At 50.1% G+C, this 25,695-nt stretch overlaps 1 protein-coding gene and 1 long non-coding RNA gene across 6 annotated transcripts in view; one reads left to right on the plus strand and one right to left on the minus strand.

Moving 5' to 3' along the window:
* The window catches only part of TRAPPC9 (trafficking protein particle complex subunit 9), a 725,402-nt gene that overhangs the window by 168,629 nt on the left and 531,078 nt on the right, over positions 1-25,695 (minus strand). For all 5 annotated transcript variants that reach the window (XM_014346060.6, XM_034966644.3, XM_034966648.3 and 2 more), the window contains one exon: positions 4,791-4,944. In XM_014346060.6, coding sequence (XP_014201546.4) covers positions 4,791-4,944 — 154 coding nt within the window. The remainder of the gene's footprint in view (positions 1-4,790; positions 4,945-25,695) is intronic.
* Positions 5,884-14,680, plus strand: LOC134731011 (uncharacterized). Its single transcript, XR_010113040.1, has 3 exons — positions 5,884-5,942; positions 8,562-8,728; positions 11,030-14,680. It is a non-coding gene; the product is annotated as an uncharacterized LOC134731011 (long non-coding RNA).

Below are 25,695 nucleotides of genomic sequence, written 5' to 3' on the forward strand. Positions count from 1 at the left end.
CTCCAACCTGGCGTGTGCGTGACAGGAAGGGACACAGGGAGAGTGCTTCCCCTGAGTGTGCCACAGGAGCAGGGACTCGCCCCGTGCAGCTCCGGGGAAGCAGAAGCCCTTGCTGTCCCCACTTCATGATGAGAACAGAGAAGCAGAGAGAGAAGGTGGCCATGACCAAGGTCACCCGGGGCAGGGACTGGTGGGAGAATGGCAGGAAACTGCCTGTGTCTGACCAGGTTTCCCAGCCTCTCGTGGGAAACATGGCCCCAGGCTTGGTGGCAGGTAGTGAGGAAAGCTTGCTGTACAGTAGCTAACACATAGCAGCCACACAAGAAGTGGTTTTCATAGTCATAATAATAAGAATGATAAATAGGGTTTAAGAAAAGATTTCCTAAAGAAAAAAGGGGTACCCAGCTGGGTGCGGTGGCTCATGCCTGTAATACCAACACTTTGGGAGGCCGAGGCGGGCGGATCACGAGGTCAGGAGATTCAGACCATTATGGCCAACATGGTGAAACTCTGTCTCTACTAAAATACAAAAAAACTAGCCGGGCGTGGTGGTGTACATCTGTAGTCCCAGCTACTCGGGGGGCTGAGGCAGGGGAATCTCTGGAACCCGGGAGGCGGAGATTGCAGTGAGCCGAGATTGTGGCCACTGTACTCCAGCCTGGTGACAAAGCAAGACTGCCTCAAAAAACAAAAAACAACAAACAAAAGAAAAGAAAAAGAAAAAAGGGGTACCTAACCCATTAGCTCATCCAGTCAGGCCCAGCACCAGAATGTGACCCCCACTCTGGAAGCAGGATGGCTGACCGCCCTGGGCCACCTCCCCCACAACAGGTCGCCCTGTCCACAGCAGGGACAGGCCCTGTGCCCGGCCAGTGCCCTGGGACATGATCCTAGGTGTCTTCATTGTAATCTCTCTGGCCCTGGGCTCCTTGTGATAAACGTGCCCCATCTCAGAATGGGAGAAGGGGCTGGTCAGCAGGGCTGGGGGCTACTCAGAGGCCACCCACAGCCCTCCAGCACTCTAGGAGGAGTGCCCGGGGGTGCCCAATCACACGTGGGGTCTGAGGGAGGGGACAAGAACAAGGAGGCTACTGAGTTTAACCCTCTGTTTCGACAGAAATTAAGTAGGGAAGGGCATAGGGGAGGGGCAGGAGGGAGAGATGGGGGAAAAGAGGATTGGGAAGGAGAGAGGAAGGGACAGGCACTCAGAGGCCACCCCCAAGTCTGAACCCTGCAGGTTCTTGGTGATGGGTGGCCGCCTCTGCACTTTCTTCCTGTGCCGCTCCCTTTGTTCAGGCCCTTGTGGTCCCTCGGCACTTTTTTCCTGGGTACTCCCTTCGCGCAGGCCCTCATGGTCCCTGACTTAGAGCTGCTCACGCAGTGGCTCCTCAACCCACCAGCATCCCCAGGGGCGCTTGCATCTTTGCAACCCACTTGTCACACTGTGGCCAGGGTGGCTTTCAAAGACATCAATGTGGCCACGCTCATACCCTGCCTTCTGGGTCCCCTGCTGAGGACAGCACAGCACATGCTGAACCCTGGGCCCTCTTCGTCTCTCTACGTGAACAGGAATGGGCTGAGATCTCCACCTACTCCTGCCAGGCGTGACCTGAGGGAAGCTCCCATCAGCCCCACAACGCTGCACTGCAAGTGCCCATCTCTGTATCTGTCCCCTCCCCTTTGATGGGGGTATCTCCAGGGCTCACCTCCTAAGAACAAGCAAATCTGTACCATATTTGTCATTAACAGGTGAAGAGTGGGGTGAGAGCTCCCGGCAGCCCTGGGCTGCCCATCGTGTCATCGTAGCTGCTTCATAGACAGGTGTGCATCGACCCAGTGCAAGATCCCCAATTTCCTTTAAAACGCATCTATCCAGACCCATGCGCTACAGGTGGGCAACTGCTACAACTATGGACGGGTATCAAATTAAGCTCAAATGTTTGTACAAAGTCTAAATGTTTAGAAAATATTATTAAAATGCATAATGAAATTATTAGCCAATTCAATCTTTGGTCTTTCCATCTGCTTGAATTCAGGTTTACAATAGCAAAATTCTGCTATTCCTCTGACGCCAGATGTCATTAACAGATGAGAGTGGGGGGAAGGGAGAGGAGAGGAAGAGAGAGAAAGAGGGGGAGGAAGGGACAGAGGCAGAGAGGGAGGGAGGGAGGGAGGGAGGGAGGGAGGGAGGGAGGGAGGGAGGGAGGGAGGGAGGGAGGGAGGGAGGGAGGGATGATGTCCTTAATGTTAACTCTCTTTCACTAAATTTGCCTATAGGGACAATCAAGCTCTCATAAACTTCCGATCAGTAAATGTATGGGGCAGATGTGCTTGGCACATGGTAGGCAATCAATAAATATGTGTTGCATGAATTATTAAGCAAATATACAGAAAATAGAGAAGTCAAACGCAAAGACATTTTCTGTACTTTTTTGATACTGGTTTTCAAAGAACACAAGAGTTCTGTGGGCCACTATCATCCCATTAGAAGGCAGCATGTGCTGGGCGGGGACTGCAGGCTGGCAGACAAGCTACGGGGTGCAGGAACTGGCCACGCCACTTTGTCTTTGTGAAGTGGAGTCACAGTTTTCATCTGCAAGACGGGAAGACAGGATAATGAAACCGCCCCAGGAGTCAGGTTGCCGACAAGGGTGACATGGCCCAGGGCAGCACCAGCCCAGGGTGGTGTCTGGGAGGCAGCAGCTCTGACACTAGCAGGGTGCCCCTGTGTGCCCAGCACAATGAGGCCCTGGGAGGGGAGGGGAGGGCTCAATCTCTGTGAAGCGTGGGGACACAGAGGTCAAAATCCCAACCATCCTAGGGCTCTGGCTTTTATCTGAGCCCAGAGAGAGATCGTTCAGGAGAATGAATAACCCGCTGCCAGGCCCACCATGCACCTGCCCCTTCCTCCACTGGTGCTGCTGGCGCTGAGCTGGGGCTGCATCAGACCCATCCAGGACCATCTTGCTCTGCATGGGGTGCCCGGCCAGAGGCTGAGTCTCTGAGACCCCGAGTAAGAGATGCCTCCTGCCTCACATAGAGCCTCTCCAACCCTCAGCCTGTCAGAAAGACCCAACAGAAAGACAGAAAGATTATCAGAAACATGGGCCTATCAGAAAGACCCAAGATCCAGCATAGACGCTGGGAGTTGAGTGCCAGGGGTCCCTCCTTTCCCCAGCCTGACAGCGTGGGAGTTGCCTGCGGAGCCTTCTCCTTTGAAGTCTGAGACTTGGGGGTGAGCACTTTGCCAGCAAACTTACCTGGGTTGGTCCCTGGCCCTACCCCTCATGGCTGAGACTCAATTTCCTTCATGGGAGCCACAGTGCTGGTCAGGGAGATGTGGAGGAGATAAATGGGGTGATGGGTGCGCACCCGACACAGTAGGAACCAGTCTGACTCGCTTCCTTGCTATGGCATTTTGCTCATTAAGAACTGGCTGAACCCTGACTTTGTGCCGAGCTCTGTGGGGAATACAAGGGAAAGACAACTCCCATTATCCCCACCTTTTTACTTCTCTCTGTATCAGAGATAAACGCCTGTAACTCCACAACAGACTGTTCCTGTTCACTACGTGAGTCCCCAAGCACTCTATTTTTCATGTCTGGTTCACAAAACCTTCTATCTACATGTAAAGTGCTTATTTTGTCACAAACTCCTTGGAGACAGTGAGTCTGTGAGGCCCAAAGTCCCTTTAGCTTGAACAAAGGAATTGGCCTCAGGTTCTGGAAACTGTGCTGTGTAGAGCGAGGACACTTTCGGAATCCAGGAGGCCGTCTGGAAGGATCCCAGACCACACGACAGAGCAACGTGTGTATCCCCATATCTGCAGAATGTGTGCATGACTGAGATCATTAACAGACATTCCCATCAGAGCTGCCCCTTCCCCGGAGATGGGCTCTCATGCCTCAGTATTTTGGGGCTGTTTCCTACATTTGTCCCTTTAATAAACTTCTATCCACTTCTAGCAGCCACTCAAATGTCACCTCCTCTATGAAGCCTTCCTTGAATGCCCCCACCCAGTGGCCTCTGAACCTGCAGCACTCGGCAGGGTGCTCTGCCTTCGCTCCCCAACAGTGTTCAATTCCCAGAGGACACATCCACTTCCTACTAGACAAACAACTGCATGGAGACCTTGTCTTTGCATCTCAGCCTCTTAAATGCCTTGCAAAATGCCTGACTCAAAAGTAGGTGCTCTCCAAAGATTGCTGAACAAACAAATGAGGGAACCTGGGCTTCTCCAGAGTGCTCGGTCAGTCAGTGGAGTGTCTGCGAGGAGTCAGCCATTGATCCAAAGTTCAGACCAGGCTCAGTGACTGTGTGAAACACTGTGTTACAGCACAATCCTTCTGAAACTCTCTCCAACTTTTCAAAATGGCATCTTCATGCCTCGGTAAGCTGTACAATCCGATTTCAGTTTCTCAGACAATTGCACTTGTGTTTTCAGCTGTCAGTCTGTGAACCCCCCGAGCCCGGCACTGATAGGTGGCCATTAGAACCTGTCACTAACATGAATATCAACACTGGCAAGAAGCATGTGATCCAAAGACGAGAGCACCACCGGCTCCGAGAAGACCTTTCCTCGCCCCCAGTCAATACTGCTCCGAGTGGGGCCTTTGAAGTGTTAAGAGGTTAAGGAAATGCCAAGCCTTTGGTCCACATCTCCTTGCCACAGCATTTCTGAGCTACCTGTGGTGAAAATTCAACAGCTAAGACCCTCATGGGTCTTTCTTAGAGGTTGGAACCCTGGGCAAAGATGCCCCCAGGCCCAGGTGGCCCCCGGAAAAGGATATGATTCTCCAGCAGATGCCCAGCTTGCTGTGGATCTCCAGGCCTCGGGCTTCCCGCCGCTCTTCCTCCAGCTGCTTGGGGTTTGCAAATTGCCCCTTCTCCCCAGGGGACTCCGGGAAACTCTCAAAGTTGAACTTGTCCACTTGAATAGCCATTCTACGAGAAAGGGGAAAACACAGCAGAGAATTCATCAGTAGGGCAATTTCTGTCGGCTGTTGGAGAATCAGCACATGCCAGCGTGAGACACTATAATGAATCATTATCGTTAGTAATTCATAACGGATTCATTCCAAGAAAATGAAATAATAGACTCCCAAGGTGGCCCTGACTTCAGAGCTGGTTCAACACACAATTTGGAGCTGAAGACACAGTCATTGCTTCAAACCTCTGGGAAGACCTGTGTTACCCCAGATAAAAATTTCAATTCCATAACACAGCAAGGCAGGAAAGAACCAGTGTGCCATAGATAGTGAGCTGGATGGCGACTTAAACTCCTGTGCAGTCATGGAGAACGCTGACAATTATTTAACCCTGGGGACCCATCAGCCCACTGGGAACTGCCTGTTTATCCTCTGAGTGCTGTCTGCCTCCTCCCCCTACCATTTCCTTCTCAGGCCAGGTGGGCATGCCCCTCCCACAGCCCCCCTCAGCTCTCATTTGGAACGGTTGCATTTACCCAATGTCTGTACCCCTATTGTATCTAGGAAATAACTAGCTTGTTTTTGATTTTACAGGTTCATAGGTGGAAGGGACTTGCCTTGTCTCAGATGAGACTTTGGACTGTGGACTTTTGAGTTAATGTTGAAATCAGTTAAGACTTTGGGAGACTGTTGGGAAGGCATGATTGGTTTTGAAATGTGAAGATATGAGACTTGGGAGGGGCCAGGGGCAGAATGATAGAGTTTGGCTGTATCCCCACCCAAATCTCATCTTGAGTTGTACTCTCATAATTCCCATGTGTTGTGGGAGGGACGTGGTGGGAGATAATTGAATCATGGGGGTGGCTTCCCCCATACTGTTCTCGGGGTAGTGAATAAGTCACACAAGATCGATGGTTTCATAAGGGGGAGTTTCCTGCTGTCATCCATGTAAGACGTGACTTGCTCCTCCTTGCCTTCATCATGATTGTGAGGCTTCTCCAGCAACGTGGAACTGTAAGTCCAATTAAACCTCTTTTGTAAATTGCCCAGTCTCGGGTATGTCTTCATCAGCAGCATGAAAACAAACTAATACAACAACAGAGGGTTTATCAGTCAATGGATAAAAGTAGGTGTTTTGGGCCGGGTGCAACACCTGTAATCCCAGCACTTTGGGAGGCCGAGGCAGGCAGAATCACTAGAGGTCAGGAGTTTGAGACCAGCCTGGCCAACATGGTGAAACCCTATCTCTACTAAAAATACAAAAATAAGCCAGGTATGGTGATACACACCTGTAGTCCCAGCTACTCAGGAGGCTGAGTCAGGAGAATTGCCTGAACCAAGGAGGCGGAAGTTGCAGTGAGCCAAGATTGTGCCACTGCACTCCAGCCTAAATGGCAGAGTGAGACTCTGTCTTAAAAGAAAAAAAAAAGTAGGCCTTTTTTTTTTTATTATTGCATAGATTGTGCTGTGGCCAAAACATTCAGCAAAACCATGCTCTAATTGGCCCCTGTGGCTATTCCCTTGAACAAGCAAGAAATAAGAGGACCTGCTGTTAAGGGGATATAAAGACAAGATAAGACCCAAAGAAGTCTCAGTCTCCACGACAGCTTGGGAAAGAACTACTGCAGTGCCAATAAATCTCTAGTATTCGGCCTGAGGCATGACATGCGGGGCTGAGCCACACAAGAGCTAGAGACGCTCTCCGCAAGCAGAGGACAGTGCTTTTGTGGCAAAACACGCTTTTTAAAAAAATCACTTTTACTATTATTTTCTGGTTATCTAAGTAGATAGCTTATTGTTAAACAGTTGGAAGATAGAAAAAAGCATAAAAAAGAAAATAAAAGCATTCAAATATTATACTCTAATGTTAATATCTTTACAGTCTTTTCCCTAAGTATTTGTATTTAACATAGTTTAAAATCACTACATATATATGTATAAATCATGATGTATCATATACACAAAGAAATACACCCACACACATAGTTTGAAGTCTTGTTTTATTCTCTTAATATGCTATGAATATTTTCCCATCGTTAAAAATTAGTCTGCGAAATATTCTATCTTAGGGTTGTATCATAGCCTACAGAATGGTTCTCCTATTTTTTGGACTCTCAGCTCTTTTCCATGTTTAAAAAAAATGACTATTGTAGAAAAAGACCTGACAAACATCTTTGTGCTGAGTGTTTCTGCCTGCACTTACAACTGACTCTCAGGAACTGTTCCCAGACGTGGAGCCACTCATTGGAGGGTGTGAGGTGTTTCAGGCTCAGAGGCCGAGTCTTCCAGAAGCTCATCTCCGAGCAGCATGGACAGGCCTGCCTCCCTCTCTGCACCACTGCCAATATTGGCGATGATCAGTTTTTAATCTTTGCTAGTAATAGGCAAAATGCCACTCCACTGATGTTTTAATGTGCAGGTCTGAATTACCCCCGAGGTCTGAATTACCCCTGAGGTTGAACATTTTTTCAGAAGCTTACTAACCATGTCTCTTTCTTCCCTTGTGAGTAACCTACCCGTGCAGCGAGAGCTTCTAATTTTCCACCCAGCAAAAAGCTCCTCTTATTTCCCCGCCTCAAAGGCAGACTGAAGCAAACTAGTGCTCTCTTCAACAAAAGGTCAGAATATTTCCTAAGTTTCATGAAAAAGGCCAGCTTAAGTTCACTGCTTGATAATCCAAAAGGAACTAACAACTTTCACCTCTCAGTTGAGTTTGACAACAGTACCAGGTTCTCTTCCTGTTGAACACAGAAAAGAGAAACAGCCAGCAGGCAGCTCCCTGGGTCAGAGCACACGCTGGATGCTGCGGCCACTGGAACTACAACTGTGTGATATCTAATCTGGGGGTATCTTTCAAACAATTTCTGGTTGAGTAATCATCACACTCTATCACCCTCCTCCAACCTTAACAAAACTGTAGCCAACTCTGCCCATAAAACAGAAAAGGGAAGAAAACAAAATGTAAGGAGCACTTGCTGTGTGCCAAGCCCGGCACTGGGTGTTCTGTGTGTATGCTCATCTTTGTTAACTTACAGCCAGCCCAGGGAAGGCCAAGCTCTGCTTCATGTTACAGATGACAGGCTGCACCTCTGGGTGCCCAAGCCATCTGGCCCAACATCATGGAGCTAGCAAGCCTCGCTCAGAGCCTGTGTCACAGACTCCATCCTCTGTGTTTTGCCTTGAGCTTTACTTGGCTCTGCTTTGCTTAGGCAGGACACCTAAAGAGAGACCATTTCTTGCTCATGCTGTTTGCAGAGCAGCATGGGACAGAGACCCTGAAACTGCAGACCCTGCCTCCAACAGGCCTGCTGCTTGTGTTAACGGCCAACTGCTTCCCACATTTACAATTGCCTTCTCCTCTGCAGCCCTGGGATGGCCAACGCTGGCAAAAATCCCAAAGGCCGCGTTCCTTTTCCTGCAGTGACAAAACTGGGGTACCAAGAAATCGAGTGACTCACCTAAGGTCACCCAGCTTCAAGTCCTATTGCCAGAATTCCAAGAGCCAAGGATGAATTCCCCAAACCACAGAGGGGCTCTACCTAATACCTCTATCCACCTCTAATACTTCTATCCACCTGGTCCCAGGCACAGCCCCTAAACCTGAGCCCCCTCCTCCTGGCTCCTCCCCACCAGGAAGTGACGGCAGCCCTGTGACTGTTAACCCGGAAAACTGCGAGAGGCTTTCCCATGGAGGGGTCCTCACACCTGGGTTCACCCCTGCCGGAAGACACCACTGCATCGTGTGCAGCAGCTGCAAGGCCTGCGTCATGGAAGGCGAGAGCCCCTGGCCGGCTGCCCTGGTAGGTGACCTTGCTCTAAATTCAATGGCAGCACTGCCAGAACTTTGAATGAGGGCCGAGGCCATCAGGTTTGAGGCTTGTCACTCCTGTGGAGAGCAGAGCTCCCAATGACGGTGGGTGGCTGGAGAGATGTGGACGAGGTGTCTGCCCCACAGGGAGTGCCAGAGGGCATGCGGGGTGGTGGCGCTTGGCTGAGAGGCTCGCAGGGAGACGACCCGCAGGCAGGGACACCCAGGTGCTGGAAGGTAAGGAAGAAACCCAGGGCCACCGAGGGGCACGAAGCTGAGACCACCTATTGCAGTCATCTTCCAGAGAGGAAGGGCGGAAGGCACTGAGGTGTAGCTGGCAGTGGCCTGTCCATCGTGGTAGGCACCGGGGCAGCAGCGCAGCGGGAGATGGCGGCAGGCTTCAGAGCCCAGCACCTGGGCTGGATGCCCAGCTTGGCTTGGAGGTGAGTTTGGGGCAAGGCCTGACACTTCCCTGAGCACCTCTGTGGAATGCAGTCAGTGCCACCCGCACCTAACAGCTGGGAGGGTTTGCATGTTCTTAGCACCCGCACAGGGTCTACTGTCACCAGGCCACAGGCCACGATCGGCTGAGTGCCTTGATGGCTCCATAACGGCTTTCTCAATGAGCAACCTACTTTTCATAACAACAACAAAGCAACAACGCCTTGATGCTACATTCATGCCACCGCCCTCACCACTTGGCCCCCACAGCCTCGGAAGCCTGCCCACCTGCAGGTGTGGTTTGCACAGGACGGCACATCCCTCCTCGCCCTGGGTTTAAGCTTAAACACACAGGTGAGGTCTTATGTTGGGGTCAGTGACACATATCAGAGAATATTCATGCAATTCCCCATCAGAACGTTTCCAAAAAGTGACTCGGAACCGTGGCTGATGCTCTGGCAAGTCACAGCAAAGGGGTGGGAAATCATCATCTTTGGAAACTGCGTGGAAAAGGCCAGTAAGGAAACCCGCGCAGAACTGACGGCGAAGGCACCTGCCTCGTCTGCAGTGGGTGTTGGCAGGAATGGCCTTTTGGGCGGGCTCCTGGAGGGTGGCGGTGCCGGGCCCTGCCCAGGGGTCTGCCCAGCAAGGTAACAGCTCTTTGAGTGATGACTTTTTGCTAGAGTGGGTTCTAATATTATTATTTTGATTTTTTTTTTGAGACACAGTCTTGCTCTGTTGGCCAGGCTGGAGTACAGTGGTGCAATCTCTGCTCACTGCAACTTCCGCTTCCTGGGTTCAAGCGATTCTCGTGCCTCAGCCTCCCAAGTAGCTGGGATTACAGGTGCATACTACCACATCTGGCTAATTTTTGTATTTTTAGTAGAGATGGGGTTTCACCATGTTGCCCAGGCTGGTCTCGAACTCCTGACTTCAAGTGATCTTCCCACCTCGGCCTCCCAAAATACTGGGATTACAGGCATGAGCCACCACGCCAGCCTTGTTTCAATTTTTAATAAAGTAAGGACTTCATGCTGAGGACAAGGCGTATTACCCGCTGTTCGTGTCTGACTAAGACAAGAATCTGGGTCTGGGACCCCAGTCCAGGATTCTCTGCAGAACAGGAGGGCTTCTGCGGGGAACATCAGGGCAGAGACATCTTCCCTGAATGGGCAGAGGGGACAAGAGGCCAGTCCTTGCCACAGCTGTCTGCTGACCCAGAGAGCAATCTTTGGTCCTGGGCTGGGAGCTCTGTGAGGGAAGGGCTGTCTGAGTCACCTGCGTCTCTTCCACACAAGCCTTAGCTTCTCTACACCCAAACTTCCTTTTGGAAAATAAGAAGCATACTAGTTGGGTCACTGGTCACCCTGTGAGGAAGGGGCTTCTGCGTGTAAATGCACTTGGCACTTTGAAATGCTCTCTAGAGATTCGCTAAAGGGAATAGACTTAAATCCTAGATGGAGGAAAGGACCAGGCCCACACAAATCTTCCAAGGCAGGACTTCAGGGGAGCTTATATTTAGGTCAGTGCAATTACTTTTGTACAGGCCTATAAAACACACAATCAAACTATGGCTCTTCTGGGAGGCTTGTCCAACTACATAAACCCCTCAAGACACTGTCCTCCTGGAATAGTCACCTTCGCTCACAATTTTAAAGTTCCTCACAATGTGCAAAACACACTGGGGTTTAGTTTTTTAAATCTGATTGAGGCTGATACACCCCACTTTGTAAGATTTTGTGTAGATTAAATAAGATAGATGGTGGATACAAACGGTCAGCGAAGTATCCAGTACATAAATAGCACTCTATAAATAGTGGCTGCTGTCATGATTCTGAAACCCGCATTACAGATGGAGAGACCAAGGAGCTGAGGCGCTAAGGAGATGACCTAAGGTTGCAAAGTGAAAAGCAAGGCCAAGGAGGGGCTTCATTTCAAATACCAGATGCGGGGCCGGCCCTCCATCCGCTCCTCGGAACGCGGCACTCCGCTGCCTCCCGGGCAGATGGTCTCCACCGCTACTTGCTTCTGTTCATCTCTGACGGCAGAGTTAAATAAAATTAATACTATTATTGAATGCCAATTTTCATGTTTAATTTTATGGCCAAATGTGACAATAATAGTCAAGAGTCGGCACTAAAAAAAGGTGCTGTGATTTTTGAAGAGTCTATAAAAAAATGGTGGTTTTTAAAATACCAGATCATATGATTCAGTCTTTGAACAGCGGATAGCCTCACCAGGGAAGTCACAATGACATTTAAATACAAATCAAGGAGTCGGATCTCAGGAGGCTAGCCACATATAATTCAACTGAACTTTCATTGAGAGATAGTTGTTAGTTATAAGACTAGCTTTCCAAATGTATGTGGTACATCATATGTGAAACCAGCCTGTGCAGAACACCAGCCTATGCTGTTTTGCAAAGAAGTACGATGCCAAGTGAGAGGGAAGCAGTCATCTTCCTGACTCGTCCATCCTGAATGAGAAGGGACTTTGAGCAGACAAGGAAATGGCGTGAACACGGATGTATGGATCACGCCCTGAGAGAGGATCATTTTATCCTTCAGCCTCCTAGATCAATTATGGTAAAAAAGAGAAATCCTTCTTCATTATTATTTTCTTTTCTTTTTTTTTTTTTTTTTTGTTGAGACGGAGTCTCGCTCTGTTGCCCAGGATGGAGCGCAGTGGCGCGATCTCGGCTTACTGCAAGCTCCGCCTCCCGGGTTCATACCATTCTCCATTCTCCTGCCTCAGCCTCCCAAGTAGCTGGGACTACACGCGCCCGCCACCATGCCAGGCTAATTTTTTGTATTTTTAGTAGAGACGGGGTTTCACTGTGTTAGCCCGGATGGTCTCGATCTCCTGACCTTGTGATCTGCCTGCCTCGGCCTCCCAAAGTGCTGGGATTACAGGCTTGAGCCATCGCGACCGGCCATTATTATTTTCAATTAAAGGGGAAAGATAAGCTGTATTTTGAAAGTCAAAGCTCTAGGTGATCCAATCAAAGCACCATCGGAGAATGCACCAACACCAAAGCAATGGCGCCCCCGTCCCCTGGGCCTGCTGTGGGCCTACCCCGCTGCCAAGCAACAGGCTCGGTCGCCACCGCCTCCATCTTCGCAGCAGCCCTGGGAGGGAGCAGATTCGCCTGTTGCAGAAAATAAGGTCGCTTGCCCAAGGCCACAGAGATGGCAAATGGGAGACGGAGAAGTCAAAGCCAGGCTGGCAGGAGCCAGGAACCTGTGGTAAGCGTTGACTGAAAGGGTCCACAGAGTCGTCCCCATCGCCTGAACTCGGGCACACATGCTGACAGGTGCTTGGAGATAATACCGCTCGTTGTTAACAAGCAGCCCAGCACTCCCACAGCCAGCTGCGGCCCATGCAGTTAGGGGACTGAGAGCTCTGCCAGAGGTCCGTGCTGCAAATAAACAAGCTGTGGCCTGGGGCCAGGCAGTCTGTGGTCCTGTTCTTTGCTCCATGTAGGGCTAGAGAAAACACTCAATGGGAGAAACTTGGGGAGGTGCAAGCGTGAGACAGAGCCTGGCACTCCTTCAATCATGGAAGTCTATGATTCGCAGGCATCTTGTTTTCTGAATCTTGAGCTCCTCACTGTAAATTGGAGGTTGCGTGAGGCCCATTATTTCTTCAGTTTGGATTCTGTGAGTTCAGAGAAGGCCAAGGGTTGGAAGTAGAGTGAGCATCAGGGGAAGGTGGCCTCTTGCTGCAGAGGTGGCTTCTCCGAAGAGGGATGGTGTGCTCTGAGCACTCTGCTTCCTCGATCTGTCAGCCTGGCTGGTCTCCCAGGGAGGGAACCTGCGAAGAGCCCCCGACCCTGCACTGGGAAAGCCCCAAATACACAGCTTCTCATTTTATGCTTAAGGAGATCCTATATCACTACCCTCAGGTCACAGAGAGGTGCACTGAGTTCCTACGAGTGGAAATTACCCGCCAGTCACCAGAGCGTGAGCAAACCGGCCAGAGCGAGGGGCCCTCCCCGGCCCTCCCACCACGGAGCCGGCTCCCCTTGCCCTTTAGGACTCAGCCAGACACTGCCTTCCCTGAGCAGTGCTGTTCTCAGCGTGGAAGTGCCCGACATCGGGAGCTTCTCCCTCCATCCCAGCCAGCACTGCTGTGGGAAGCACAGCCCCTTCGCTTGCACTTCTCCGGATCAATGTTTATTTTAGGACCTTTAAGTATTGTTTTCTTCAGTGCAGAAAATAGTGCTTAATAAAATGGAATTCACCTAATGCCACTGGCTGCCAGCTGCCCTCCCTCTCCAAACGGCAGAAGGCAGTGCAAGACCTGGGCTCCTCCTGCACCACGGGTCATTTTAAATTGATCTCTTTCTGCAGAGGCCTCCTGAGGAAGCAGTTTTTCCATCTTAACGGGACTGCTTGGCCTGCTGGGTCCAAACAGCCACAGGTCCAGCAAAAGCAGGGAGGAGCCGGTGCCCGGAGCTTCATTCCCCACGGCCTCTGACACACAGCATGCAGGGCCAGGTCTTAGAGTCAGTAGGCAGAGCTCAGGCGCCCACCACTGCTCTCGACTCCCTGAGGCTTTGGCGCCCGGGCTAGTGTCCTGGCTGCAGGGCTGCATTTGGGAAGGGGTGCTGTGCCGAGGAAAGGGCATGGGCTTGCAGCAACACGGACTGGAGCGCAACCCTCTTCTCACCTATTTGCTTTGTGACCGGAGGCAAGTCACTTGAGTGTCCCCAGGCCTTGGTTTTTGATCCACAACGTGGATCTCCTATATTGCAGGGCTAGTCGGGATTTGGGAGAATTGATTTGAACCACTTGGCACATAATTGGTGCTCAAAACAATTATAGCTATTATAATGCTTTTGGGAGCAATTCAAAAGTTTTAAAGTGGACGATGGTGATGGTTGCACAACTCTGTGAATAAACAAAAATCACTGAGCCGTACACTTCAAATGGGTAAATTGCGTTGTGTGCAAATCAAATCTCAATAAAGCTGTTATTAAAAAATATTGCTATTAAAGGAAGTTATCATGATAAAGATCAAACGAGGTAGCTTTTATGAAGACATTTTGTGAAGGTATAAAATGCAAGATAAACATGAGATGTTCTGGGCATTATTTTCACCCATCGACCTGTGTTCATAGGTAACACTTCACTCAAGCTAATATCAGGGTGTCTGCGTCTCCACTCCATCCTTACCTTGGTTGTGTCAGAGCTGTTTTCTTCAACTTGGTGCCCCCCATGCTACCAGCGTGTGGCCCAGAGCAGGTGCGGAGGACCCCATGCACAGGAAGGCAGTGGCTTGAGGGCCCGAGGCAGCACGGTCTCCATGCTCCCTGGTTTTACCCTTCATGACCCGCTCAGACTCCAGGTGTGGCATGGCACTGCCCGGACCCTTCCGCCTAGTGCTGGAATCGTTTCAACACTCTTCCAGATTTGTTCTGTCTCTAATGGTGGGTTTTTGGGTTTTCTCCAATGCTCCTCACTGAAAATTCTGAAGGTGTTTGTATTAAGATTAAAATATCTATCAGATTCTTTACCACTGGGGTGCGGTGGCTCACGCCTGTAATCCCAGCACTTTGGGAGGCTAAGCCGGGTGGATCACTTGAGGTCAGGAGTTCGAGACCAGCCTGGCCAACATGGTAAAACCCCATCTCTATTAAAAATACAAAAATTAGCCGGGCGTGGTGGCGTGCACCTGTAATCCCAGCTACTCTGGAGGCTGAGGCAGGAGAATAACCTGAATTCAGGAGGCGGAGGTTGCAGTGAGCCGAGATCGTGCCACTGCACTCCAGCCTGAGTGATAGAGTGAAAGTCTGTCTCAAGCAAAACAAAACAAACAAACAAAGATTCTTTACCACTTTTCTGCTATTCATTTAAAGTCTGAAAGACCTGGTTTCTGCCTGGGTCTACTTCTAATCTGCTGTGCCCTTGGGCAAGTCACCCTGTCCCTGAGCCTCCCTCCTGGTCTGTAAAGAAAGGAGCCGCTGCCTACACAGTGGCAGCCAGGAGCCAATGAGTGACCTACGTGGGCCCAGGGCAGGGCACACAGCTGGGGCTCCAACAGGGCTCACTCCCTCCTGCTTTCTGAATTGTAATGGAAAATCAACTGTTTTCAAGTTTCTCTGCCTTAGATGACAGAGAACCAGAGTGTTTCCTTGCTTTTCCAAAGCGTCACGTTCAGCTCACAGTAAGCTGGAAAAAATCTGCTACCACAGCAACTGCCTAAGTGAAGGAACTAGGTTCAGGACCAGCAGCACCTGCAGAGGCAGCTAAGTTACGGTTCCACACTTCCTTAAATGAAAAGCTGGTGCACTGACAAAATCTCAGCTCCTCTCAGTTCCTCTTAGGTTCTTCTGGAATGCCTGGCTGAACTCGAGGAGAGAGGTCAAGGAATGGCAGTGTGGTGGTCACAGAGTCTGCTTCTGCTTCCATCACCTCTGCCACAGATGTGGCTACATCCCACACCTGCCGTAACAGGTCTCTGAAGGTGTGGGTGCCACAACTGGGAGGCCACCCTGCCAAGCAAGCGGGACCTTGGCAGCCCCCATCGCACTCATGTAATTTGGATCTTGCAGCACAGCTAGAGGACACTGGCCACTCCTGTGAAACACAGGCTGATGGAACCACTCGGCTGTAGTCTCCTGAGGCCCTGCAGTCTCACCATACCACGCGACTCCTCCAGCTAATGTGTGAGGGCAGGCAGTCATCACATCACGGCAGAAACAGGGATGCTGCCCAGGGCCAGATCTGAAGGCAGAAGCTTGGGACAAATCACACTGGGTTTGGCTCAGCAGTGTTCAGAGAACAGCTGTCATCTTGCAGGCCCTAAACTCAGTGCATGGGGACATAAAATGAATCAGAAACAAGCCCTTATCTTTCCAGGAGCTTCAGAAGCCCATGAGAGAGATGGACAACAGAGAGCCGGGCTTCATTTGTGTAAGCTGTGGTAAGTGCTATGATACAGAACTTTTAGCATGTTAGAGGAGTATGCAGTATCAGGAACTGATCCTGCCTGAGAAGCTTCAGGAAGAGCTGGAGAGAAGTGTTGACCAAGTTAAGACACACAGTAAGGGGAGCTGGCAGGTAGAGGGCTGCGGGTAGAGAAGGACCATCCCAGATAGAGGGAGCATTACTTGCAAAGAGCCAGGTGGACTAGTGCATGCAGGCCAGCCAGGGACCCTGGATGATCATCTGAGTGGACAGAGGGGCCGGGGGAGGGACGCAGCTGAGAGGTAAGCAGGGGCCAGATAAGAAAGGGCTATGGGCTGCATTCAGGTGCACACCTGCCCCACTGCTGCCGCATCCGAGAGCGCACACATCTGCCCCCTCCTCCCCGCCACGTCTGGGAGTGCACACCTGCCCCCCACTGCCACATCTGGGAGCGTACAGGGCTCAACCCCCGCCCCCAACACCAGCCCCATCCAGGGGTGTGCACACCTGCCCCTCCCTGCTGTCAGAGAAGCCCACATGGAAATAAATGTCAAAGGCTAGTGTTCAGAACATAGGAAATCAAGCAAGGTAGCACAGAAAAGAAACAACAGAAGAAAGTAAAGAACATTAACTATAGAGAGTGAGAATATTTACTGTTCGCAACAATCACATATGTTAACTCATTTATTTTCATTTCCTTCCAAGGTTGATCCTTGAAATGGTTTGGTGTTTTTTTTTTGGATGGAGTCTTGCTCTGTTGACTAGGCTAGTAGAGTGGCACACTCTCGGCTCACTGAAACCCCTGCCTCGCAGGTTCAAGCGATTCTCCTGTTTCAGCCTCCTGAGTAGCTGGGACTACAGGCACGTGCCACCACACCCGGCTACTTTTTGTATTTTTAGTAGAGATGCGGTTTCACCATACTGGCCAGGCTGGTCTCAAACTCCTGACCTCATGATCCGCCTGCCTTGGCCTCCCAATGTGCTGGGATTACAGGCGTGAGCCACTGCTCCTGGCCTGAAATGGGTTTTGTCTTCACAAAGCAGATGAGGAAACTGAAGCTCAGGCAATGAAGTGACTGCCAGGAGTCAAGTCTACGTGGACACACAGGACATGTCATTCCCTGGGCCTCCAGACAGGCATGGCTGGCAGTGAGAGCTGGGGCAGCCTCCATAGGAGGGCAGGTGAGGCAGGGCTTCCTTCCCCAGTTCCAGGTGAGACGCGGCCCAGAGGCCAAAGCCCAGGACCCAGATCTGAGGTTCCCAAGGAAAAGTGCATCTTCCTGCCTTCCTCACACAGAGGCAGGCGAGAGGTAAAGGACGGGTCCAAATCTATCCCGCGGACACTAGACAGAGCTGGGACACGAAGCTCAGGCCCAGAGAGCTGAAGGTAGAGAGGGAAAGAATAAGGAACCTCTCTGGCCACTTTTGCTCCTGGTATGTCATTAAAGCAAGCAAGCAAGAGAAATTGGCAGGAGTGTTTTTGGCACCTGGATTTCAGAAACACTGTGGCAGCCTCCCTCATCAGGCTCATCAGAAACCACAGAACCAGCAGAGTCAAGCCCTACAACAGCTTTTGTAGAATAGCTGCAGATGGGCCAGACTGGTAAGCCAGCTAAAACACAGTATTAGGGTCCTGGGATGCCATCCGTTCCGGAGGTGAATGAAAATCTACTGAGGGACACCGTGCCTAGGTCATCAGCCTCCATGGAAATAAACATCCCTGTATAATCATCTCCCCGCTAAGTGGAGCTGAACCTATACAAGAAGACTACGTTGCAGCAATCTTTTTCGACAGAAATCTTTCCATGTTAGGATGCAAATTTCCCTTCTTTCTACAGGATGCCTGCCTCAGTGTGACCCTGTGACAACATGCCATGGGGGCTCAGGTGACATGTAAAATGCCATGCCGTGGGTTTCTTCCGGCGCCCCATCTGAACACATGTGAGCTGCACGGGCCTCTGCGGCCGCCATTGCTCGCATTGGTGTCCCCACCCCGAACTCGCGTTTCACTCAACACTCTGCTCCTGTCATTCCCAAGTTTCAGCCCCACCTCCACCTGGCAAAATTCCCCATCTGCTGGCCTCCTTCTCTCCCTGTGCTTCTAGTGGCTTCCCTGACGAAGCACGTCTGAGGAGGCCAGCACTGCACATGTGCAGAGTCCTCAGAAGAGCGGAGACAGAAGGTCTGTGTGTTCACCTTTCTAGCACCTGACTCAATGCCTCAGACATAGCAGGTGTTGAAGAACAGGCTGGTGGAACTAAGAGGCACCCAAAAGCCTCCTGGAGAGAACGACTCAGTAGAGAGCTGACTGGTTTTAAGGCAGTGAAATGCCCCCATTTTGTTAACAAAATGCCTCAATCATATTGAATCAGTAGCTATTAGTTTAAAAATGCTATTATATCTAATTACATATTTCATCAATTCTAAGTGAAATCTCATTTTCCCTAGATTAAAGGGGGAAAAACAAACAGGAAAAGGACATACTCAAATGTGCCTTGCAAACAATCAACAAGGTCCATGCCGAGCACGGGGAGGGGGCATGGCCAGGGCCCCACAGGCCTTCTTGTCCCAGGCCCCAGAGCTCAGTGCAGGGTGACAGAGAAGAACTCCAGGGTGTGGAGTCACAGAAACCCAGACTTTCATCCAAGCTCTGCCTCAGTATCAGTGTCATCCTGGATAAATCAGTCAAGCCTCTTGAAGTGTTTTCTTGCTGTGAAGGTGAAGGACAATAATGCCAACCTGAGAGTGTAACGGTGAGGTTTGAAAAGTCGCAGGCCAAGCGCTGGGCACAGAGCATGCACCTGATGGCCAGCAGTGGTACCTGGCAACACTGCTTCCCATGGACGACAGAAGCCCTGCACCTGACCCGGACACATGGAGCTGAAGGGACAGCAGAGGTCACAGAAAATGCCAGAACCTCGTTAGGAAAGGTATTCAAAGCCCCCCAACTCCCTGGGCCCATGGACCTCTGGTTCTTGCCTGCATACCTGTACCACGGGACTGCATCCTGCCTGGGAACCGTCAACGCACCATCATGCTGCCGGGCCCTGGCACAATCCTATTCCAGCCACCAGGAAGCCCTGCCTTCAACTCTTAGCCTAGGAATCGACTGGCTCTTCAGGGATAAGCTCCAATACAGTCTGCTTCGTAAGCCACCTGGACTTCTCCCCACCCCACCCCCAGGAACCAAGCCCTCGCTATACCCATCAGTCTGTGCTCACACTTTAACCCATCATCAGCCACGCTTGATGGCACTGGTTTCTTTGGATGCCTATTTCGTCCGCCTCCTTCGCTCCTGGACCGTGAATTCTACAGAGTGAGGGAATTACATCTTACTCATCTTTTACAGGCCTAGAACTCAAGGGCTCATTACATGTTTGCTGAATGAGTTACTGGAAACGGCCTTAGATCACCTGAATGATGTTCGTGAGCAGGGGGGTCAGCGGTGTTCAGTGTGGCCTCAGAGGGTAGAGCCAGAGCAGATGGCCTGCAGTGGCCACCAGCTTCGCGTTCTCCAGCACGAGGGGCCACCCCACTACAACTCACGCCTCCCACTGCCTACAGGGGAAAGCTCCCGAAAAGCACACAAAAACAGCTCCCTGAGGAATCCGGGAGTAAAACAAAAGCAGGAGAATGTGGAGGAGCCGACACACGGAATGAGCTCGCCCACGGGGTGGGGGCGCCTCCCACTTTTCCCTCGACCTTTTCTCCACAGTGTGGAAAAAAATGCCCCATTGCAGAGCATAAGGCAACAACACTGGAGGCTGAAACTCTAACAGAAATATCGCCTTTCTGCCCAGGAAAAGGGGTGGAGTCTTTGTAGGCTGCAGAGTTGCATATGGAGGTGGGGGAATCTTAGAGGTGAGAGAGCTAGAGAAGTGGACCCTTTAATTCTGCATAGAAACCTGCAGAAATCTCGGATTGATCCCTGAGCAAAACAGACCCAACCGAACAGTACAAAGCTGTAAAGGCCGGGCACGGTGGCTCATGCCTGTAATCCCAGCACTTTGGGAGGCCGAGGCGGGCGGATTGCTTGAGGCCAGGAGTTCGAGACCAGCCTGGGTAACATGGTGAAACTCCATCTCTACTAACAATACAAAAACTAGCTGGGTGTGGTAGTGCACGCCTGTAATCCCAGCTACTCAGGAGGCTGAGGCCGGAGGATTGCTTGAACCTGGGAGGCAGAGGTTGCAGTGAGCTGAGATCACGTCACTGCACTCGAGCCTGGGCAACAGAATGAGACTCCATCTTAAAAAAAAAAAAAAAGAAAGCCTTAGAAAACAGAACTGGGGTTTGACTACCCAACACACACACACGCACACACACACACACACACGCACACACACACGCACACACACACGCACACACGTTTCAGATTTACCTCTGAGTTATGCACAGGATAGACCTCAGCAGCATGGGAAAGCCGTGAAATGAGATTTGAGCCACACACATGTCTCAGCCTGACTCCCCAAGAGGCACACGGGTGGGACAGACCCAATGGTGTGCTGCAGCTAGCTGGTTCCCGCTCCCAGGAGCCAACTGTTAACATCTCTTCTCCACTCTTCATTCAGTGACGTCATGTGGATAGCTTGAAATTGGCCAGAAGGCAAGTATTTGCACTACAAAAATCAGCAAATGCTATGATCCAGGGCTGGTTGTTAAAAATTAACCAAGTCACACTGGAGAGACCCAGAACAATGTAGCAGAGGCCTGGGGAGGTGAGCTTGAGGAGCTGAGATGTGACCTCCCATCCCAATAGGGCCAGGCAGAACTTAAGGTCTGAACCTAACTAGACTGAGGACCTGACAAGACAAATCATCACTATTCTCCAGAGGCTCCCAAGAGAACCCACAGTCTGCAAAAAATAACACCCACAATGCCCAAGACACAATGGGAAACTGACAAGAGGAACGAGATCGATTCAGAAGAACGAATGGGTACCCCAAGATCCCCCAAATGCTGGAGCCACAAGATAGTCTTTAAAGCAGCCGCTATAACCAGACTCCCGTGACAAAAGAAAACACATTCAAAATGAAGTTTTAAAAATAGGAATTTACAACAAAGAAATAGAAAATATAAAAGAGAGGCAAGTGGACATTTTACAACTTAAAAATACAATGAATTAAAAAAAAAACAACAAAACTCATGAATAGCTTGAACCTGGGAGGCGGAGGTTGCAGTGAGCTGAGATTGCGCCACTGCACTCCAGCCTGGGTGACAGAGTGAGACTCTGCCTCAGAAACAAACAAACAAACAAACAAAAACACCTCCTGAATGGAGAACAGTAGAATGGAGGTAACTGGGGAGAGGGTAAGTTAACTTGAAGATAGACAAGTCACAAAAGAAAATATTGAGAAACTAAACTGCATCAAACATAAAACTTTTGATATTCAAAAGCAAATCACGACTGGGAAAAAAAAATCACAACACATTGATTAGACAAAAGATTTGTATCCAAGACTATATAAAGAAATCTCAAAACCCAATAATATGAACTCAAACAACCTAATGAAAAATAGGCAAAATATTTAAATAGACATTTCATCAAAGAAAGTTTCAAATAATCCATAAATACTTGGGAAGATGCTCAGCATCCACAGTCATGGGGGAAATGTAAATGTCAAACTATCACAATGGGAAACACCCATACTCGAACAGCTACAATGAAACAGACTGACCACATCAAGCATTGGCAGTGACTGGGGTGGAAGAACGAGAACTCTCACACACTGCTGATGGGAGCGTGCAAAGGAATCTGCTATTTTTTCTTTTCTTTTTTTTTGTTTTAGACAGAGTCTCACTCTGTTACTCAAGCTGGAATGTGGTGGCACAGCCATAGCTCACTGCAGCCTAGACCTCCCAGGCTCAAGCAATCCTTCCACTTTAACCTCCTGAGTAGCTGGGACTACAAGTGTGCACCACCACACCCAGCTAATGTTTTTTATTTTTAGTAGAGACGAGGTCTCATTATGTTGTCCAGGTTGGTCTCGAACTCCTGGGCTCAAGTGACCTGCCTGCCTCAGCCTTCCAAAGTATTGGCATTATAGGTGTGAGCCACTGCACCTGACCTGGTCTGGTAGTTTCTTAGTTATCCACAGACCTATCATATGGGCCAAAATCCTACTCCCAGATATTCACCAAGAGCAATGAAAATACGTCTATGCAGAGGTCTGTTGAGGAATGGTTATGGCAGCTTTAATAGCAGTAGCCAAAAAAGTAGAAACAACCCAAATGCCCATTAACAGGCGAATGCATACATAAATAATGGAATACTTTACGAATGAAATACTCAACTACAAAAAGGAACAAACTACTGTTGCAGGCCAACCACGTGGATGAATCTCCAAACCATTGTGCTGAGTGAGTGATGTCAGACAAATGCAAGTCCTCGCTATGTGATCCCATTTATATAAAAATCCTGGAACACAAGAGCTAATCCACGGCAGAAGCAGGCCAGGGGTTGCTGTGGGACAGACTGCAAAAGGGCACAAAGAACTTTTGGGGGTGATAGAAACATTTGTTATACTGAATGTGCTGAAAATTCCTTGCGTATAGACACGTATCAAAGCTGATCAAATTATACACTTTAAATATGTAGGGTTTACTCTTCCACAATAATCCTTCTATAGAGTTGTACCAAAAGACAAGCCCTGTGAAATATCTCCCCACCAAAACTATCTGGCTCTAAACCACTGGAGAAGTGTGTCTTCTAAAGTCAGAAACACCTCGGTTTGGGTTGGGTGCAGTGGCTCATGCCTATAATCCCAGCACTTTGGGAAGCTGAGGCAAGTGAATCACCTGAGGTCAGGAGTTCGAGACTAGCCTGGCCAACATGGCGAAACGCCATCTCTACTAAAAAGACAAAAATTAGCTGGGCGTGGTGGCGGGTGCCTGTAATCCCAGCTACTCAGGAGGCTGAGGCAGGAGAATCGCTTGAACCCAGGAGGCAGAGGTTGCAGTGAGCCAAGATGGCGCCACTGCACTTCAGCCTGGGTGACAAAGTGAGACTCCATCTCAAAAAAAAAAAAAGAAAATAACAAAAGAAACACCTGGGTTCAAATCTTAGGCCTGGCAAGAGACTGAAGTTCCTTGACCTCAAGGCCTCTGTGTGTACAATGGAAAAGCCCACAGCATCCACCGACCTCAGAGCTGCTGTCGGTACTGGGTGAGTGCATGGCTGGGAGGTCTGTCCCAGCCCTGGAGGTGATGTATTCTCCATGCTTGTGTGCTGGCCACAGTGTCTTGCCCTCTCTCCACTCCTGAGAGTTCCTTCCTGGGAATCCCAAGGCACCGTACAGTCTGTGTATGGCGCTCACAGGGTCTTTTCTCACCCTTTTGTGGGTGCATTTTTATCTCTAGGAAACCACAGGCGTTTGGAGAGGAAGAATGCATCACAGCCCGTTGATTCTCCACAGTCCCTTGCATCACAGTCTGTTGATTCTCCTCGGTCCCTAAGACAACGCCTTGCAAGCAGCAAGCCCCTCGATGTTGCTTACGGGAGACGTGTGCGTGGGCGCGGGAGGGTGCCCAAGCTGGTGCTGTGCACGCCAATGGCAATCCCATCTTGTGGAAAATCTATGACTAGCAAATACTTCACGAAATCAGGAATTATTTTTAGTTCTATTTGTTTAAAATAAAGAAGCCATTCTCTTAAAAATGTATTAATTAATTAATTAATTAACAAGCTTCTACATTTTAGGTTTTATATACTTTTCTGTCACTTTCCCTGACAAAGTCACACAGGTAGGAACCATGACTGTCACATTTTAAACAACGATGTCTCTAAAGTCTTACAAAGCACAGCACAGAGTGGATGATCAATACATGAATCTACTGAAAGCTTGGGGTCACCAGGTTAACAGATAACGTCTGATACATTTGAGTTAAGACAAGGTGCCTTGAAATAACTTTAGTGCAATGCCGTTCTCAAACACAGCAGTGGTCCCAGGCTTACAGTAAAAAAAAAGGGAGGGGGCCGAGCGTGGTGGCTCACGCCTGTAATCCCAGCACTTTGGAAGGCTGAGGTGGGCGGATCATGAAAAAAAAAAAAAGCTGAGCTGTCCTGTGCTTCGGGCAGCCTCAGTTCTTGGCTTTGGTTTTCTCTCCACACAGAGTCACCGTGCTGCCTGCTGCTTCTTCCTGAGCTACAGGCTTCCATGGTCTTCCAGAAGAATACTGTCCTCTTCTGAAACCATGTTTCTGCATATGCCCTGCTGCTTCAGGAACCATGGCGCCATGCACCCGACACATAGGTGTGTGGGAGTGGACTCAGGTCCCTTGGCTGGTCACCCAGCAAGCCTGGGCAGCGCTGGCCAGGTGTTCAAGGAAGGCCCAGCAGAGCAGGCTGAGCTGGGATGGGCCTCTGGGGTCTGCCCTCCCCACCTTTCCATCCTCATCTCCAGCCCAGCCCCTCTCTGCCTCAGACCCTTCCATGTCCTGTAAAATGGAGCAAGCACCACCTTGTAGGTGCAGTCCTCAGGAGCAGCACCTGACACACAGAAGGCCATCAATATACGTGTTTGGCACTGTGCGTGGATTCTGCCGATTCTCTACACTTCTCTGTTACAAACAGGTAATTTAAAGAAAACATTGAGCATCGTGAACGGCATACGCTAGGGGCTGAACAAGCATAACTTCACTTCTCTTATTTCTGGGACCTCCCAGATGCCCAAGAGGTGACAGCCAAGGGGGTGACACTCAGGAACAGCTGAGACCCTTAAGCCTTCTACGCACTATCTTAATGCACGTTTACCCCTCCATCCCAACTCCTGAGATGGGAAGGCTTATAGTGTGGGGCAGTGGGGCTGCGCCAGCCGGGAGTTGATGTGTAACGTGAACAAGATACAGCCAAGGTGAGCAGTGGCAAGGCCAGCGCGCTCACACAACACGGTTCTCGCCAGTCAACTTCTCCCGTGGTGTCGGTAGGGCAGGTGGGTGGCTCAGGATCACAGGGAAAACAAGGGGGTCAATGACTAGAGCCAAGCCTTGGAAATGGACTTCTGTTCTGCTTTCCAAGCAGCAATGCTAGCATCAGACAGGAGATAGTCACACTCCTCTTTTTTCCATCCTAGACATCAAACAGACAAAATGGTACCAGTGACAGATTAATATTCAAAGGCCACCTTGATCCTTCTAGACCCGTCAAATACAATAAGGAGCATCCCCCATGTTTAGCCCCATGGAGGAGGGAACTTATTTTGCAATGAGATTTCGTTTTCAACCAATCCTAGTAACTGGCCTTCCAGAGCTGGAGCTCCCTTAGAAACCCAGCCTCATTCCACCGCTATCTCATAGATGAGACCCTCTGAGGAGACGCTCAAACAGGGAAGGAGGCGAAAACGGGGCCACCCAAAGGTTATGAGGATGAAATCACGACGACAGCAACACTGTTGAGTGCTCAGTGTACGTTGGACACCTGCATTAGCTCATTGACTCTGCACCCGGTGGTATGGAAAAAGGCACATGCAGGGTGCCCACCCTGCTGGAATCAGCCCTCAGGTCATGGAGCCTGTTCCCTGTCTGTCCAGGAAGCAACCCCGAGGCCCTGGCTCTTGTCCTCCCACCTCCCAAACTGCCCCAAAGGGGTGAGGAAAAGAGCTTCTAGATG

This window comes from Pan paniscus, chromosome 7 (genome assembly GCF_029289425.2).
Source record: "Pan paniscus chromosome 7, NHGRI_mPanPan1-v2.0_pri, whole genome shotgun sequence".
Classification (NCBI taxonomy): domain Eukaryota; kingdom Metazoa; phylum Chordata; class Mammalia; order Primates; family Hominidae; genus Pan; species Pan paniscus.